This window comes from Myotis daubentonii, chromosome 3, assembly GCF_963259705.1.
Source record: "Myotis daubentonii chromosome 3, mMyoDau2.1, whole genome shotgun sequence".
Taxonomy (NCBI): Eukaryota; Metazoa; Chordata; class Mammalia; order Chiroptera; family Vespertilionidae; genus Myotis; species Myotis daubentonii.
In genome coordinates this window covers 55,592,739-55,610,556 of record NC_081842.1, presented here as the reverse complement: position 1 = coordinate 55,610,556, position 17,818 = coordinate 55,592,739, and the positions used below count along the sequence as shown (strand labels likewise).

General features: G+C 37.6%; 1 protein-coding gene and 1 pseudogene across 1 annotated transcript in view; both read right to left on the bottom strand.

Annotated features, from left to right (window-relative positions):
* OSBPL11 (oxysterol binding protein like 11) overlaps positions 1-17,818 on the bottom strand; it is an 89,469-nt gene that overhangs the window by 7,918 nt on the left and 63,733 nt on the right. The window contains exons 9-11 of the mRNA XM_059687586.1: positions 13,491-13,989; positions 8,999-9,185; positions 2,794-2,976 (exon numbers count right to left, since the gene is read on the bottom strand). Coding sequence (XP_059543569.1) covers positions 2,794-2,976; positions 8,999-9,185; positions 13,491-13,989 — 869 coding nt within the window. The remainder of the gene's footprint in view (positions 1-2,793; positions 2,977-8,998; positions 9,186-13,490; positions 13,990-17,818) is intronic.
* LOC132232182 (U1 spliceosomal RNA) lies at positions 4,828-5,010 on the bottom strand (annotated as a pseudogene).

Below are 17,818 nucleotides of genomic sequence, written 5' to 3'. Positions count from 1 at the left end.
CAGCTGATCAATGTTTCTCTCTCATCGATGTTTCTAACTCTCTATCCCTCTCCCTTCCTCTTTGTAAAAAATAAAAAATAATAAAAAAAAATAAAAAGAAACATGGATGAGAGAGAAACATCAATCAGCTGTCTCCTGCACACCCCCTACTGGGGATGTGCCCACAACTAAGTTCATGCCCTTGATCAGAATCGAACCTGGGACCCTTCAGTCCGCAGGCTGACACTCTATCCACTGAGCCAAACCGCTCAAGGCTTCACAAACATTCTTAAACAAAGATAGTAAATAGAACTGATACCCTCAAAATTAACAGCAATTTTAAAAAATTACATTTCCTAAATAAGATCTATAATTTCATGCCTATGAGTTATAAGAAATACTGATATCACATTGCTGATGTTAATGTCCTGTTATCAATTTTTTGCAGAATATCCATATTATTTTCCATGCTGCCTGAACTAATTTATATTCTTACCAATGGTGCAGTGTTCCCCCTCCCCCTCCCTGGATTCCAAATACAACTGACATCATATAGTGTTTGTCTTTGTCTGGCTTATTTCACGTAGCATAATGCCCTCAAGGTCCATCCATGTTGTCACAAATGGCAGGATTTCCTTCATTTTTTTATGTCTGAGTACTATTTCCTTATATATGCATATGTACACACACACACACACACACACACACACACACACCTTCTCTATTTATCCACCGATGAACACTTAGGTTTTTTCCATTTAAATTTTACTATTTGCAACAAATACTCAATTTTTTTCTTTGAAGTGCTATGTTCGCATTCTTCATTTGTAAGAAAATCTAATAGTGAAATTAGAACAACTACAGTTTGTCAATCATTCCTTTAAGAAAAATTGGTGTTTCATAAGGAGTAACTTGCTTGTAACTAAGACAACTACACAAATGCTTTCCCTCCAGATAACCAACCACTGTGCTTCAGGATTTAGCACAAGTGCTTTATGCCTACTCCCAATGTGTCATGTAAAATATTAAAAAGATTTATTTTATAAGAAACTGGCATTTTACAAATTGCAAGTACACAGTAGTGAAGACTACAATGACTACTTGGTGTCCAATTTGGTGCCATTGCCTTGATTAGTGTTAAGGCCCAGCAGTGCTACCTACTATTGCTATGGCACCACCAAAGCAAGTGGCAGCAGAGTGAAATAGGTAAATAACATCTTAGCATTATTATGAAAAAAAAGAAAGAAAGAAAGAAAGAAAGAAAGAAAGAAAGAAAGAAAGAAAGAAAGAAAGAAAGAAAGAAAGAAAGAAATTGGAGATACTCTGAAAAGATCTGAAGGATACCAAGGATCTGCAGACCAAACCTTGAGAATCTCTTCTTTCAGATAAATACCTAGAAAAAAGTTTTACTTCAATCACTACTGTTTTATTTTTTGACCCAACCCCAGTCTTTGGTTAATGGGTATTTAATCCTCTTACTCATCTAAATTGTATGGTTCCATTTATGTGATTTAACGTAATATATTTAACTAGAGGCCAAATGCACGAAATTTGTGCAAGGGCTCGGCTCTCACAGCCCCAGCTTTGTCCGGAAGGTCGTTCGGCTGTCCGGTCTAATTAGCATGTTATGCTTTTATTATTATAGTGCTTTCCTGTATTTTCTTTATTCCATTTAAAATTGATACAGTAATACTTCCACATGATACAAAATGCAAGCAAGGGTGATCTCTTTCCTATCTCAGATCCCTGTACTCCTTTCCAGAAGTAACCACTGTCAACACATTTTGGAGGCTGTACCTTATTAACACATTTAGTCCACTTCACTTACTTTTAAAGGCCTATGACATATATTGCCAAAGTACTCTACAGGAAGGCTGTTCTAATTTACCTTCTAACCTGCTGTATGAAAATGTCTATTTGCTCACTTTTCCCTCAAAAGGGAATTATTTTAAAAATTTGTCTTATTGGCCGAAACCGGTTTGGCTCGGTGGATAGAGCGTCGGCCTGCGGACTGAAAGGTCCCAGGTTCCATTCCGGTCAAGGGCATGTACCTGGGTTGCAGGCATATCCCCAGTAGGAGATGTGCAGGAGGCAGCTGATCGATGTTTCTCGCTCATCGATGTTTCTAACTTTCTATCTCTCTCCCTTCCTCTCTGTAAAAAATCAATAAAATACATTAAAAAAAAATTTGTCTTATTGTTTAATTCATATTTCTTTGAATTCTCATTACACTGAACATTTTTTTCATTTTCTTAATGGGCATTTTCCTCCCTATTTTTGTGAGCTACCACTTACCTCTTTCTGTCCTTTGCCCATTTTTCTACTAGTGGGGAGGGTGGTATCTGTCTTTTTATTAATAACTAGAGGCCCGATGCACGAAATTTATGCAGGAGTAGGCCTCCCTTCCCCCGGCTGCTGGCACCGGCTTCCCTCTGGCACCCGGGACTCAGGCTTCCCTCGCAGCCCTGGCTTCGTCTGGAAGGACGTCTGGTCTAATTAGCATATTATGCTTTTATTATTATAGATGTGTAAGAGTTTCTATGGTGAGGATAGTAGTAATACTTTCTGTTAAATGTTAATATTTTGCCCAGTTTAGCAATGTTTGACTTTTACTAAAATGTGACTGTGTATCATATAATGCCATAGCTGGTAAGGGGTTTAAGAGCATCCGATCAGACCAAACTCTTTGAATTTACAGATGAGGAAACTGATGCAAACTGGTGAAGTGACTTGTCCAAGATCGTAAGTAAAAAGGCTTAGATTAAGAACCAGAAGTTTCTGACGCTTCCCTGGGTGGATGCACAGATGACATACCTGGATTCAAATGGGTCCTGCTGCTCCAGAGGTCTTACCCTTTTCTTCGTCACTGCCAATTTAGTCAAGTCCACATTCTTTGTCTCTCCATTGCTGTAAGTGAACTCAAGAACACTATTCCATTCCCCTTGCACTTTGCATACCACAGTGTTGCTACTATTGTGCTTTACTTCACCGGTAACCCTAGAAGCAGGCAGAAAAAAAGATTTGCTATGATAAATTGATATTGTGCTTTTTCTTCAGATTCTGAAACCCAAGAACATACTCTGGGAATTCTTTAAATTAATTAGTTATACAGCGCACTTCAATGTCAGTGCCAAAGTCACTCTGTAAATCCATGTTAGCTTCATAGTAATTTTTTCAAATAACATCAACTTTAATCTTTAGATAGAACACTGGGAATCTTTGAGACTTAATTATCATAAATAATCACCAAGTGTGATCTTTAAAAATGCTTGCTACAAACAAAACTATTATAATATTAAAACTAAATAGGAATACGAAAAATATTAACATTTATTTTTTTTTATCACAGTTGGAAAATGTTATAATAAATAACCTATTTAACTTTTTAAAAACTAGTCCTATTTATGTAAAAGTTTAGAGTCTCTATTTTGAAGTGCTGGCTATATCAATTCTGTATAAAATCACATAAGCCTAATTTTAAATTAAATACAGAAACCAGAAAAATCAGTAAGAGGTAGAAAGACAGCCCTAGGCAGTGTGGCTCAGTGGACAGAGTGTCAGCCTGCGGACTGAAGGGCCCTGGGTTCGATTACGGTCAAGGGCATATGCCCAGGTTATGGGCTCAATCCCCAGTAGGGTGTGTGCAGGAGGCAGCCAATCAATGATTCTCTCTCATCATTGATGTTTCTAGCTCTTTTTCCCTCTCCCTTCCTCTCTGAAATCAATAAAAATTTATTTTTAAAAAAGAAGTAGAAAAACAGAAGAGTTATATTAAAATTTAAAAATTCTCTTGATAAACAAAATAGAAAAATTAAAAGAGCACTAGTATACAAAAACTATTATCAACACAGAACTCAGAACTACTAAAACACTAAAATTGTTGAAAGATTAATAAAGATTTAGTTATCTGGCTGGTTTATCAACAGATAGGATGCAGTACAAATGAAGGAATAGGAACAGGTCTAATTATTTTTAATGAAGTATTTTATGTTCACCAATGAACACAAATAACAACAGGGTCAGGTTAGATGGACATTCAGAACTCAGAGAACAGTGGTAGTTTAGGGTCTAATCAGTGTGACAGATTATGGTTTATCTGAATTCACGAGGGAATCCAAAAGGCCACAGCCTGAAGGTGAAGCTCAAGAATCCTAAGTAGCCTTTTTCAGTTACGAGCCAAGGGCTGAGGCATCGGAAGACATGTTGGATTCAGGGAGTCCATAGTTCTTTATCAAGAGAAGTCAACGGTCTACAAACTCAGAGCTCCAGGCAGGGGTGTAGGAGACAATAAGCAAACGATCAGTGGACCAGATTTTAAAGATCAAGGTTTACACAGGTTTGGAATCCAAGAGGAAACCAAACATTCAAAATCAAAGTAGGCATAACTATAGCTCAGAGGACACAAAGGACACTATGACTATAAGTCATCTGATTACAGCAGGGGTGGGAACTCTGGGTTATACTTCAAAGCATCTGAACATAAGTAATTACATTGCTAGGGGTTTTGCCTGACTGAATGTTTCTTGTGATATCCATATTTCCTCTTTGATCCCACTTGCCAACATTGTTCCCGCCCTTGGAAATTTATCTCTAATCAAACAGAACATGAGGTGATGACATTGAATACTTTATCTCTTCCCTTCTCCGCCCACACATACCCAGAACTATATTCTGAGAACCGAAGAACAATAATCCATCATATATATATATTTTTATGGGTTCAAGATTGGTTTTATTCTAGAGCCTGTGATGGCTGCTTAGCAGTGCTAGCCACGCCGTACCTGAAGGCCACCCACCTCCTTCCAGGCACTCAACCAACAGAATCCCCACGAACAAGATCAGAGACCAAGTGGATGTCTCCCCTCCTGCTCCCCATACTTTTTTTTCCCCCCCCACGACCACAAATTATGCAGTCGAGTTTCTCACATTTGGGGAAATCACAGGGGTCAGCACATCCGGAGTGCAATGGATAAGCCTCGCCCTGGGAAAACCACCTTCGTGATCACGGTATCTCCCCTGCCAGGTAAGTATTCCCCATACTTTTCTAACAAGATTGTTTTATAGTCAAATATCCTCACTTATCTCTCTTTTACTGCCATAGCACAATTTCTCAAGATATCTTATCTCCCTCACAAGCCTTCCCACTTGACAAATAACAAGCCCTAGGTCCCTGCCCATGCATGCTTGGTTACGTGGGATCCTTGCTGCTGAGTACAGCTCCACAGCAAGGGCAGCATGAAGAGAACTGGAGAAGGGAAGAAGAATCACACATATTGCCCGGCCAGCGTGGTTCAGTGTCAATCTATGAACCAGGAGGTCATGGTTCGATTCCTGGTCAGGGCACATGTCTGGGTTGTGGGGTCAATCCCCAGTGTGGGGTATGTAGGAAGCAGCCGATCAATGATTCTATCATCGATGTTTCTATCTCTCTTTGTCTCTCCCTTCCTCTCTGAAATCAATAAAAATATATATATATATATAAAATACTATCTCTGTAATCAACTGGAAGAGCCTTTAGCTGGAGCTCTGTCCTTCTTCAGTGTACACAAGACAAGACAACTCATATTGGGGAAAAATCCTATACACACAATAAATGCGGAAAAGTCTTTCACAGGAGAAAATCTCATTTTGAGTACCAGAGAATTCACACAGCAGACATAAGATTAAATGAAATAAGTATGGGAAACCCTTTACTCACTGAGCCACACTTACACAATATGAGAATTCACACTGGAGAACACTTTGAATATAATGAAAGAAGGAAAGTCTTCAGTAACTATTCATTAAAGATCTTAATTAAGATCTCTTCCTGGCCCTAGCTGGTTTGGCTCAGTGGGTAGAGTGTTGGCCTGCAGACCAAAGGGTCCCGGGTTTGATTCCGGTCAAGGGCATGTACCTTGGTTGGAGGCTCCTCCCCAGCCCGGGCCCTGGTTGGGGTGAGTGAAGGAGGCAAACAATTGATGTGTTTCTTTCATATAGATGTTTCTCTCTGTCTTCCACTCTCTTCAAAAGATCAATGGAAAAATATCCTCAGGTGAAGATTAACCAAAAATCAAAACAAAAAAAAGGAAAACAGATAAAAAAATAAAAAGATCTCTCCCTGGAGAGATTTCTAGTCACAGAACCAATGTAGAAAAGCTTGTAAATGGAACTCTCAGTTTATTTAACATGAAGAAAGCTTAAACAGCTATTTTCAAACCTCTGAATGGTTATCCTAAAGGAGATAAAGCTCCAAAAAAATCTAATCCAAGATTTCATATCTAAGTAGTAACCAGTGATAGGTCAAAGGATCATCGAGAAAGCTATAATTTGATACAGTAGACTGACTCTATCCCAAAGAAGAAAATCACACTTAACCATATTTCCCAAGAAAAATACACAAATCACATACTACATACACAGCACTGTATAGATGCAATGAAAGCACTGTACAGATCCCAAACAGTACCAGTCTATCAAAAGCTTACAGCCAAATTGTGGAAAATAATACAAAACAATCAAGAGAATAAGTTTGTATATAAATAACATTTTAAAAAATGTTTTTATAGGTAAGTCCTGTGGGATTTCAATCTCAATCTCTCTCTTCTCTCCTTCTCTCTCCCTGATTTAATTCCCGGTCAAGGGCACATACCTCGGTTAGGGCAAGTGTGGTAGGGAACCAATTAATATGTCTCTCTCACATTGATGTGGTCTTTATTTTCTCCCTCTCCCTCCCCCCTTCCATTCTCTCTAAAAAAAGAAAGAAAAAAATCAATGGAAAATATGCCCTCGGGTGAGAATTAACAAAACAAAACAAAGTGCTGGGTTTGGAAAATTTATCCCTGTATTTGTTTTCCCCTAAGCATTTTATTCAATTCTATACTTTGGAAAATGGTTTCACCAGTGCTAAGCATGTTACAGAGATGTAGATTTCAGCTCTAACTTCATATAAGTAAAGGGAGTCTGAAATGCCATGGGCTGCTCTCTGACTTCTGTTCTGATAATGTTCCAACACATACTGAACAATCAGTTGTTAGGCGTGTCACAAAGGGATTTATGTGCCTAGTAAATGTCAGTCCAGTGACTTCCAAAGTCCCTTCTAATTTTAAGGTTTGAATCCTGTGGTTACTATAGAGCCTAAGTAGAAGTACATATAACAAAGTGTGAACCACCTTCTGTAAGGGTTCTGACAATGCCTAGCGGTTCTGTTTGGGTTATCTGTATTTTTTTTTTTTTTTTTTTAAATCTCTGCTTCAGTGTTTTGGAATCCATAAATTAAAGACTTATTCAGTGCCTGGGAGCTAATTAGTCTTTCTTTCCACTTGTAAGATTGTTGAATACTACTCATCCAATGAAAAAGAAGTAAAATAGCTATATGGACCTAAAAGTCTCATACAGGATTGAAGGGAGAGTATTTTGGTATACCCACTTAAGAAAAACTGGCAGTGCCCGGCTGGTGTGGCTCAGTGGTTGAGTACAGACTCACAAATGAGGAGGAGATGGTTGGATTCCCTATAGGGTACATACCCGGGTTGCTGGCTCAATCCCCAGGAGGGGGCATGCAGGAGGCAGCCGACCAATGATTCTCTCTCATCATTGATGTTTCTATCTCATTCTCCCCCTCCCTCTCTCTGAAATCAATAAAAAAAGAAACTGGCAATATCTAATGAAGTTCAGCTTCATATCCTACAACCAGCAATTTCACTCCTACATATCTACCTCAGAAATTCATATATATGTTCACCAAACACTGACCTAGCAGCACTATATATTGTGGCAGTTATACAATAGAAAAAAAGGCAGTAAGGAGAATAAACTACGACTTTACATGGATGAATCTCAAAAACATAATTTGAGCAAAATGAGTCAGGTATGAAAAAGCACAGAGTATATGATTTAATTTATATAGACTTCAAAAATAGGCAAAACTCATCTACAGTGTTAGACATCAGATAGTGGGGAAGAATGTAAGTGGTTAACTTAAGAGTGTGTGAAAAAGAAAAAAAAAAAGAGTGTGTGTGTGTGTGTATGTGCATATCTGTATAACTGTAACAGGGCAGGAGGAAGGACTCTGGAATGCCAGTAATGTTCCATGTGTAAATCAAAGTGCTCAAATACTCACAAAGTCAAATTAACTTGTATACTTTTGTATATGTGTTATTCTTCAATAAAAACTTTGTTGAAAAAGAAAACTATCCCTTCTTCAGGAATATCTCATAATAGACATCAAAAGCTTAAGGAAAGCCCTAGCCGGTTTGGCTCAGTGGATAGAGCATCGGCCGGCGGACTGAAGGGTCCTGGGTTCGATTCTGGTCAAGGCCATATGCCCGGGTTGTGGGCTTGACCCCTAGTGGGGTGCATGCAGGGGACAGCCGAACAATAATTCTCTCTCATTACTGATGTTTCTATCTTTCACTTCCTCTCTGAAATCAATAAAAATATTTTAGAAAAAAAAAAAAAAAGCTTAAGGAAAGAGCCAGTCTCCTTTTGAGGATCCTATTAGAAGGCTTGTCCTCATATAGTTTGGGTGATCTGGACTAGTGCTAAAGAGACCAACAAGCCATGAAAAAAATATACATAATTGGCCAATTCCTGGATGGAATTAAAGATACAATTCCATACTGGTGCTTAAAGACACTGGCTTCTTTCATTGTACTTCTTGAACCATTTCTAATGGCTAGATGCATTTTTACACTAACCTGTAGCAATAGCTGCCTCCACGGAGATCTGGATCCAAGTTTAAATCCCTTTTAAAGGCAGAAATTGGGCCAGAAGTTGCATATTCATGTTATGAATTCTATTCTACATCTTGTTAGCTATTTAACCAGGAAAATTTTACAAGAGTAGATAGATCTGTCACTATTTGTTAAACCAGGTCATGATTTCCAGAATGCCTTGAAAGATGAAATATATTAAAAAATAAATATGAATAAAAATCCAACCCCATTTCACATAAAACAAAGCAGAAAAACAGTAAGGAGTTATAATGAAAGGATCAAACTGATAGAATAAGAGCCAAATATCATTACAATGTTCTTACCGGTGCAGTTTGCCACCATAAAATGGCTTAGTATGAAAAGTGATGCTGGCTGAATAACCAGTTTTTGCACAGTTGACACTGACTTTGCCACCCAGTTCCACCCAAGGAACAGTTAAAATTGACCGGGCATATGCACAAGGTAGAGAAAATGTATACTCTTCTCCATGCTCCAATAGACTAAGGATACCTGAATGTAAAAACATTAAGGTTGTTAATATAGTAAAAATACAGCTATGAAAAATCCATATTATGTTTTCTCCTGTTTAGTAAATAAACATAATTTTGCTTAATTTTCATTTAGCTTTGGATGAAACTGGCTTCATTTACAATTGTATTTGACACCAATTCCTGCTAATAGTGAATTAAGGTTACTTCTACTATGACCTGTTTCTGTGGGGTCATAAAACCAGAAAATGTTCAGTGGAAATAGTACAAGAGTTCCCTCTAACGATCCTAAAAATAAAAACCCCTAAGTCAGAGTTTAAGGCCATGCTATACTGCATTATACTAAGATCTGATCATTACTAATTACATAAAGTACTTAGTATTAACAACTTTTTCAGCAGTTTGGAAATAACTTTGTTTAATGTTATGGAGTTGTAGACCTTAATCTTAGATGGTATGATGAAAAGTGTTCTTCATTCTATTTTATGTATATTAAGAAAAAAATAAAATTTTATGACAAAACTATGGTCACCAAAATTCTGTTTGCCAAATTCTGAAGTATTTATGGTAAAGTTACAAGAGACAGAAGTGGTAGTTTTCCAAAAAATTACTCTAAATGGGCTTTTTACATATTAACTGATGCCATATTGAAGATAGTTTCAAAAAAACATATAAAAAGGGAATTAAATTAATGACTAATCAATCTATCTATCTATATAAAAGGCTAAGGGACCGTCTGACCAGTAGCTATGATGTGCAATGACCACCAGGGGGCAGACACTCAAAGCAGGAGCTGCTGAGCTGTGGTGACTTGGCAGCAGTCGTTTTTGGGTGACATACCCAGAACCAGAGAGGAAGGACCCTGATTCTGGGGTGTGTCATCTAAGAACTGCACTCTTGCAACCTGGGACCCCTTGGGGGATGATGGAGAGCCGGTTTTGGCTGATCCCTGCAAGCCAGGCTGAGGGACCCCACCTGCCAGAGGGACCCCGCTCACTCCGCAGATGCCCTGTGAGCCCCAGCGCCGCCCCAGGTGCGGCCGGCTGGGGAGGGACTGAGGGAGGTTGGCTCCAGGGCGTGTCCGGCCTGTCACGCCCAGTTCCGCCCCACCAGCCACTTTCTAATTAATCTCTTCAATGTGCACGGATCTGTGCACCAGGGCACTAGTACTAAATAATTAAGAGACTCTAAGAAGACTTGAGCTCTATTACCAACTTTAGCTTATTACCTAGTTACCATCAAAATAATTACTGAACTGGATATGTACCACTGGTCCGAACTGTTCCAGTATCTCTCTCTCTTAATGAATGCTCATTAAGTACTCTGTTCTTAATATTCACAAATTAGGGCAAGAGTTACAAACTATTTTAATACAGTTAATTTTTAGGATAAGCAAATAGACAAACTGAGAGTTTACTTTACATGCAGTAACAGCAACTTTTTTTTTTATTGCCCTTAGTAGTTTTAAAAAAAAAGATATTTTTACTGATTTCAGAGAGGAAGGGAGAGGGAGAGAGAAACATCCATGATAAGAAGAGAACCATGGTTCGGCTGCTTCCTGCATGACCCGTACTGGTGATCTGGGGATCGAGTCCGCAACCTGGGCATGTGCCCTGACCGTGAATCAAACCTGTGACCTCCTGGTTCATAGGTCAATGCTAAACCACTGAGTCACACTGGCCGGGTACCCTTAGTAGTTTTCATAAAGGGCAACAATAAATCAAGAATTATTGCCCTAACCGGTTTTGCTCAGTAGATAGAGCGTCGGCCTGTGCACTGAAGGGTCCCAGGTTCGATTCCGGTCAAGGGCATGTACCTTGGTTGTGGGTGCATCCCCGGTAGGGGGTGTGCAGGAGGCAGCTGATCAATGTTTCTCTCTCATTGATGTTTCTAACTATCCCTCTCCCTTCCTCTCTGTAAAAAAATCAATAAAATATATTTAAAAAAAATTATCGAGCCATTTCATAGGGGATATGGTTCTGGCTATATTTATATATAATGGGAGATGTCAGAAGACATAATTTACTTGGTTATACTTCGTGTTTAATAATAAATTGATTAATTCAAAGTTGGAAAAGATATATTTTTATTACTTTTCTAAAAATATATGATCTTATAAACTGGATTTATAATCTTTGATTTCTAAGAATACATTTTACCTAAGTATCATACACTGTGGAATTTAAGATCTGAAGAAATAAATACCCAGTTTCAAATGTATGTGATAATACACTAGTAGAAACAACTGAGATCCAAAGAATTCTAAAATCTCATTTATCTAATAAACAGAACTTTCCTCAACTATTAAATAAAAACATGACTTCTGCCTGGCTGGTGGGGCTCAGAGATTGAACCAGGTCACGGTTCGATTCCCAGTCACTGCACTTGCGGGGTTGGGTTACAGGCTCGATCTCTAATGGGGAGGCAGCCGATCAACGATTCTCTCTCATCATTGATGTTTCTATCTCTCCCTATCCCATTCTCTCTGAAATCAATAAAAATATATTTAAAAAATAATAAAATATAAAACATAGCTGCTATAGGAGCAAAATGAATTGTCATAAGTCCCATTCTATGATTTAATTTACTTTCTTTTGAGGGTAACCAATAACAATTTAATTTCTAAAAGGCGATTCATGAATACTTAATTAGGACTTAAATAATAAAGAATTATCTATTATATACCTCCTCCACAATTAATGCATGGTTAAGATATTAATGCTTTTCCTCATATCTTGAGGTATTTCCTTTCTTGGAGTGGGAGAGGCTACCATTACCAGTTTCCTTCTGTTATATGAGCTGATAAGATAACTGTCCTCAGGAAGAATGTGCCAAAGAATGAGGTTCTATGCCTCCTTCTGGCTATGCCTTCCTTAACCTGAATTACTCAGACACATCCCATCATTTAGACTTCAGTTTTTAAATCTATAAAATAAAATGTATTTATGAAGAGCTCAGGGCTAATGTTAAAAGCTGTAGGTGGCAAACTTTATTTTTAAACTAAGAAAATATTTTCTAATGTTATAAAACTCTTGCTTAGTTTGAAACATTATCTGGAAAATGGTTAGATTCACAACAGATGTTAAAAATACTATAGGAAAAACTGAAATGGGGATAAAGTATTTTCTTTGCAACTACAATAACACAATCTCAAAATGTTAGAGTCACAGATTTAATTATGTCCTACATACAAATTATTCTATGAACAATGGTGTTCCCTTAACATTAAAATGGTAGTTTTTTTTCTGCCTTTATACAGGGTAGGACAAAAGTAGGTTTTACAATTTTGAGTATGCAAAAGAGTTTACTCTTGTATTATTATTTATCATTGTATTATTTTCCATACAAACAACTGTAAACTTACTTTTGTCCCGCCCTGTATTTGCATTAATTCTGCAATGATTTCTGTGGAGGTTTTTTTGTTTTGTTTTGGTTTTTGTATTCTTGGCCAAAAAACATTGTATTTCCTAAATTATTTTTTTATAATCTTTAGCTGAAGTAGAATTAAAGTTTGGCAATGTATTTTAAAATAGTCTGTGAATATCTCCTTACAAATGTGAATATATTTAAAAGAAATAGAAAAGATGAAGATTTACCTACAAGTTATTTCTTGAGTGCTTTTTATAATAATGAAAAAATATTTTAAAGGACTATCAGTGACATGGGAAAATTAGTATTTAGTGTAAAAAATACTGGGACAGAAAACTATATGGACAGAATTACTCCTAAGTTTATAAAACTAAAATAAAAGTATGAACATACACAGAAAAATACAAAGTGTTAGCTAAATTTATTCATTTCTGAATGGAAAGATTAGAGATGCTTTTATTTTCTCCTTAATACTCTTCTAAATTTTCCGAATTTTCTACAATAAAAATATTTTACAGCCCTAACCAGTTTGGCTCAGTGGATAGAGTGTCAGCCTGCGGACTCAAGGGTCCCAGGTTCGATTCCGGTCAAGGGCATGTACCTTGGTTGCGGGCACATCCCCAGTAGGGAGTGTGCAGGAAGCAGCTGAGGCAGCTGATCGATGTTCCTCTCTCATCGATGTTTCTAACTCTCTATCTCTCTCCCTTCCTCTCTGTAAAAAAATCAATAAAGAAAATAAAAAAATATATATATTTTACATTTAAAATCAGGAAAAACTGATGTAAAAGAAGAAGTTATATTTTTCCATAAATAGGCCCCATCGCCCCACTAGCGGTCTGGAACATACTAGGAAACGGGGGAAAAACGTAGTACACATAACATTTCAAATTTATAATTAATATTCATCTAGATTCCCAAAATTTGATATTAAAAATTGGAGAACAATTTTTCTACTTACCTTCTCCAACCATCGTCACGCCTATCGACATGCCTAAGAATTTGCTCTTAGTCCAGACATGAGCATTTACACACATCTTCCTCTCTGCACATTCTGCATAAAATCCTGACACTGGAGGATGATGGGAAACTTGTTCAGCAACAAATCTGACTGTATAGCAGTCTGGTCCGACCGGGCTTAAAGCCTCTTCTGATAGAGGAGCATGATTTGTGACTGCCTGGGTGGAAGAGTTGCTAGTAACACTGGATGCTACTTCGCTTTTTGGCATCTTCCAGGAACAGTGAAATGTTTCTCCAATGATAGGATTGTACGGTTTCTTAGCAATGGCTCCCTTACGGCCTTCATGAAATGAGGTAAGGTAGTACTCAACAAAACGAATCATCCTGTCCTCAGGTGTGGCTCCATTACTGATGGCTATAAATAGATCTGGATGAGACATAAAGTCTGCATACATTTCCAGCAAGGAACGCTTCTCTAGGATAAATGTAGGAAGCACCACCTAAAACAATAAAAACAACAAAATAGAGAAATTTTAATCCAATGTAGATAACTATTCTTATCTCTCAAAAAACATTTCAGCCTAAATGGGTATTAAACACAAAGCCACAAAGCTCATTAAAAAATAAGTATTCGTTTTACCAATTATACATAAATAAAATTTTTTTAAAGATTTTTAAAAAGCATGCTTAGCCCTAGCCGGTTTGGCTCCGTGGATAGAGCGTGGGCCTGTGGACTGAAGGGTCCCGGGTTTGATTCCGGTCAGGGGGACATGCCTGGGTTGTGGGCTCAATCCCCAGTAGGGGGTGTGCAGGAGGCAGACGATCAATGATTCTCTTTCATCACTGATGTTCCTCTCTCTCTCTTTCCCTTTTTCTATGAAATCAATAAAAATATATTTTAAAAAATAAAAATAAAAAGCATGCTTAAAAGGAAACAAAAACCTTCCCAAGTGGAGAAAAAAGAAGAAAAAAAAGAGAGAACCAGGGAGTCCAATAGCCATGTAGTAAGAGTTTCAGAGAGAGAGAGAGAGCAGCAAAAAAATGGAGAGAAAATTACCAATGAAAAAAGATTTCAGAGAACTGAAAAATATGAGTTTTCATACTGAAAAGGTTCACCAAGTGCCCAAAGACAATAGATAAAAAGAATCCTATATCAAGATATGTTACTGCTGTCTGGATGGGCTGAAGACACTCATTTCACCCATAGACACGTTGTGGCTTCAATCTACTGCTGAGAGTTGGAGGTAAGTCATGGCTGGCTTAGAAGCAGAAAATACTGAGCAGCTTACTCTCACTGCCTACATTCCTTATACAGCTAAGCTTGTGCTGGCTATTCACTTTTTTCTAAGAGAAATAACTCTGTTAAGGGATACATATATAAGTGGTAAAACTATAAAGGAAAGTATGAGGATGATTAACACAAAAGTCAAGTAAGTAGTTGCATCTAGGAAAAAGCAGGGGACTAAAACCAGGAGGAGCATTCAGAGAGCTTCCAAATTCTGACAATCCTATATATATAAAAGCCTAGGTGACCAGTCGCTATGACGTACACTGACCACCAGGGGACAGACACTCAAAGCACAGGATTGGGCTCCCTCCTGCCTGGATCAGGCCTGTGGGGATCAGGCTCCCTTCCTGTCTGGATCGGGCCTGCGGGGATCGGGCCAAAACCAACTATCTGACATCCCCTGAGGGGTCCCAGATTGTGAGAGGGCACAGGCTAGGGCCCAGCAGTCGGCAAACTCATTAGTCAACAGAGCCAAATATCAACAGTACAATGATTGAAATTTCTTTTGAGAGCCAAATTTTTTAAACTTAAACTATATAGGTAGGTATATTGTTATTAACTTAATTAGGGTACTCCTAAGGCTTAGGAAGAGCCACACTCAAGGGGCCAAAAAGCCACATGTGGTTCGCGGGCTGCAGTTTGCTGACCACTGGTAGGCCAAGGGATCCCACCGGGCCTCTAGTGTTCTATAACTAACCTGAGTTGTGGGTACATGGGTAATCGTTTCACCATTGCACTTTGAAATGTTTATATGCATTCTATTTAGTCTTCTGTGTGTATAACACATTTCACCGAAACATCTAAAAAAGGAAATGCAACAAAACTAGGTATAAACTATAATTATATGAAGAAAGATTGCAAGGGAATCTCAGAAAGTGAGAGTTAGGTCGTTATGGTGGTAAAATTATAGGAGATTTTTCCCCTTTTATTTTCCAAAACCTTCTGTGAAATACTTAATTATACTAAATTCATAATATTATTTAAAAAGGAATAAATGAACAGTGGGGAAAATGTATGTTATTTATTTGCAACATGAAGGCTACAAACATAGTTACCTTCTTTTTCTTGCTGTAGTCCCAGCACCTAGTACAGTGTCTGGACTATAAGAGGGGTTCGATAAATATTTGTTGTGTCAGTGTTATTGTAGATAAGAGGTGGATGTGACTGCAGTTTAGTCACCAGGTTGATGTTGTTCGAAAAGCACCATTTTAAAAAAAGTTATGTGAATGTTTGTACTCCGTGATTGGTAAATATTAGTGACTTTATATATACACCTTTTGCAAATTTATTTATTTTTACTGACTTTAGAGAGAGGAACGGGGAGAGAGAGAACATCGATATTAGAGAGAAACATTGATCGCTTGCCTCCTGTATGTGCCCTGACCAGATATTGAATCTGCAACCTTTTGGTGTATGGACGACACTCCAACCAATTGAACAACATCAGCCAGGGCTATATATACATCTTTTTCTATTTTTTAAATACATTTTTTTGATTTCAGAGAGGAAGGGAGAGGGAGAAAGAGATAGAAACATCAATGATGAGAATCATTGATTGGCTGCCTCCTGCATGCTACACCCCACACTGGGGATGGAGCCTGCAACCCAGGCATGTGCCTTTGACAGAAATCGAACCTGGGACCCTTCAGTCCGCAGGCTGATTTTATATCCACTGAGCCAAATCAGCCAGGGATATGCATCTTTTAAATTAACAAGGCACAAATGTGGGGAAAGTATATTATATACCAGTGATGGCGAACCTTTTGAGCTCGGCGTGTCAGCATTTTGAAAAACCCTAACTTAACTCTGGTGCCGTGTCACATATAGAAATTTTTTGATCTTTGCAACCATAGTAAAACAAAGATTTATATTTTTGATATTTATTTTATATATTTAAATGCCATTTAACAAAGAAAAATCAACCAAAAAAATGAGTGTCCTAGGTTCGCCATCACTGTTATATATAGTTATTCATGCCAAGAGAGCGCTTAACCATCTGCATTACTATCATAGCACATTCTTTTCAAGTGTCTTATGCCTCATAAACCAAAACACTGTACTTATGCCTTATGTACCCACGTCTACTAAAGGCCAGCAAATCCCTCATATGATTACTCGTTCTAACTAATTTTAGAACTAACAGTCTTTTCTGAACCACTAGTACAAAAATATTTCTAGAATAAAAATGATACCCAGTTGAAATGTTAGATGAAGATGAAAGGTTAATGGGTTTCTTTATTAATTCCAAAAATGTCTGCTTCTTTGCAGGCTATTAATTCCATTCTTTTATTTTTTTTAAGCTTTAATTAGCTTTATTAAGAATTCCATTCTTTTATTTTTTTTAAGCTTTAATTAGCTTTATTAAGTGATTCATGAATCGGGCAGTATTCCATCTATCAACTAGAAGTGTACTCCCCAATCCACTTACTTTTAAACTCTCCTATAATGACTGTAAGTTTAAGAAAATAGCCGAAACCGGTTTGGCTCAGTGGATAGAGCGTCGGCCTGCGGACTGAAAGGTCCCAGGTTCGATTCCGGTCAAGGGCATGTACCTGGGTTGCGGGCACATCCCCAGTGGGAGATGTGCAGGAGGCAGCTGATAGATGTTTCTCTCCCATCGATGTTTCTAGCTTTCTATCTCTCTCCCTTCCTCTCTGTGAAAAATCAATAAAATATATTAAAAAAAAAAAGAAAATAAATACATGTGTTTTTTTCAAAATTTGAAATATTTCCAATGAATATAAAAGGCAATGTTTTCTATTTAAATTGTATCTTCAGATGAATAATTTGCTGACTCAAAACCACCTTTAAACCTACTTTCACTGGCATAAAAAACCTCAATTTGAAATACACTTCATAAATCAATTTTGAAATGCCATACTAATGCAAAGTAATATCAGAAGTAATTCAAAGTACATAATCCACAGTAGTAAATATTTGACATATATAGGTTTTAAACCTGATTTTGTGTGTGTGTGTGTGTGTGTGTGTGTATATATATATCCTATCTAATAAAAGAGAAAAATGGTAATTGGCGTACG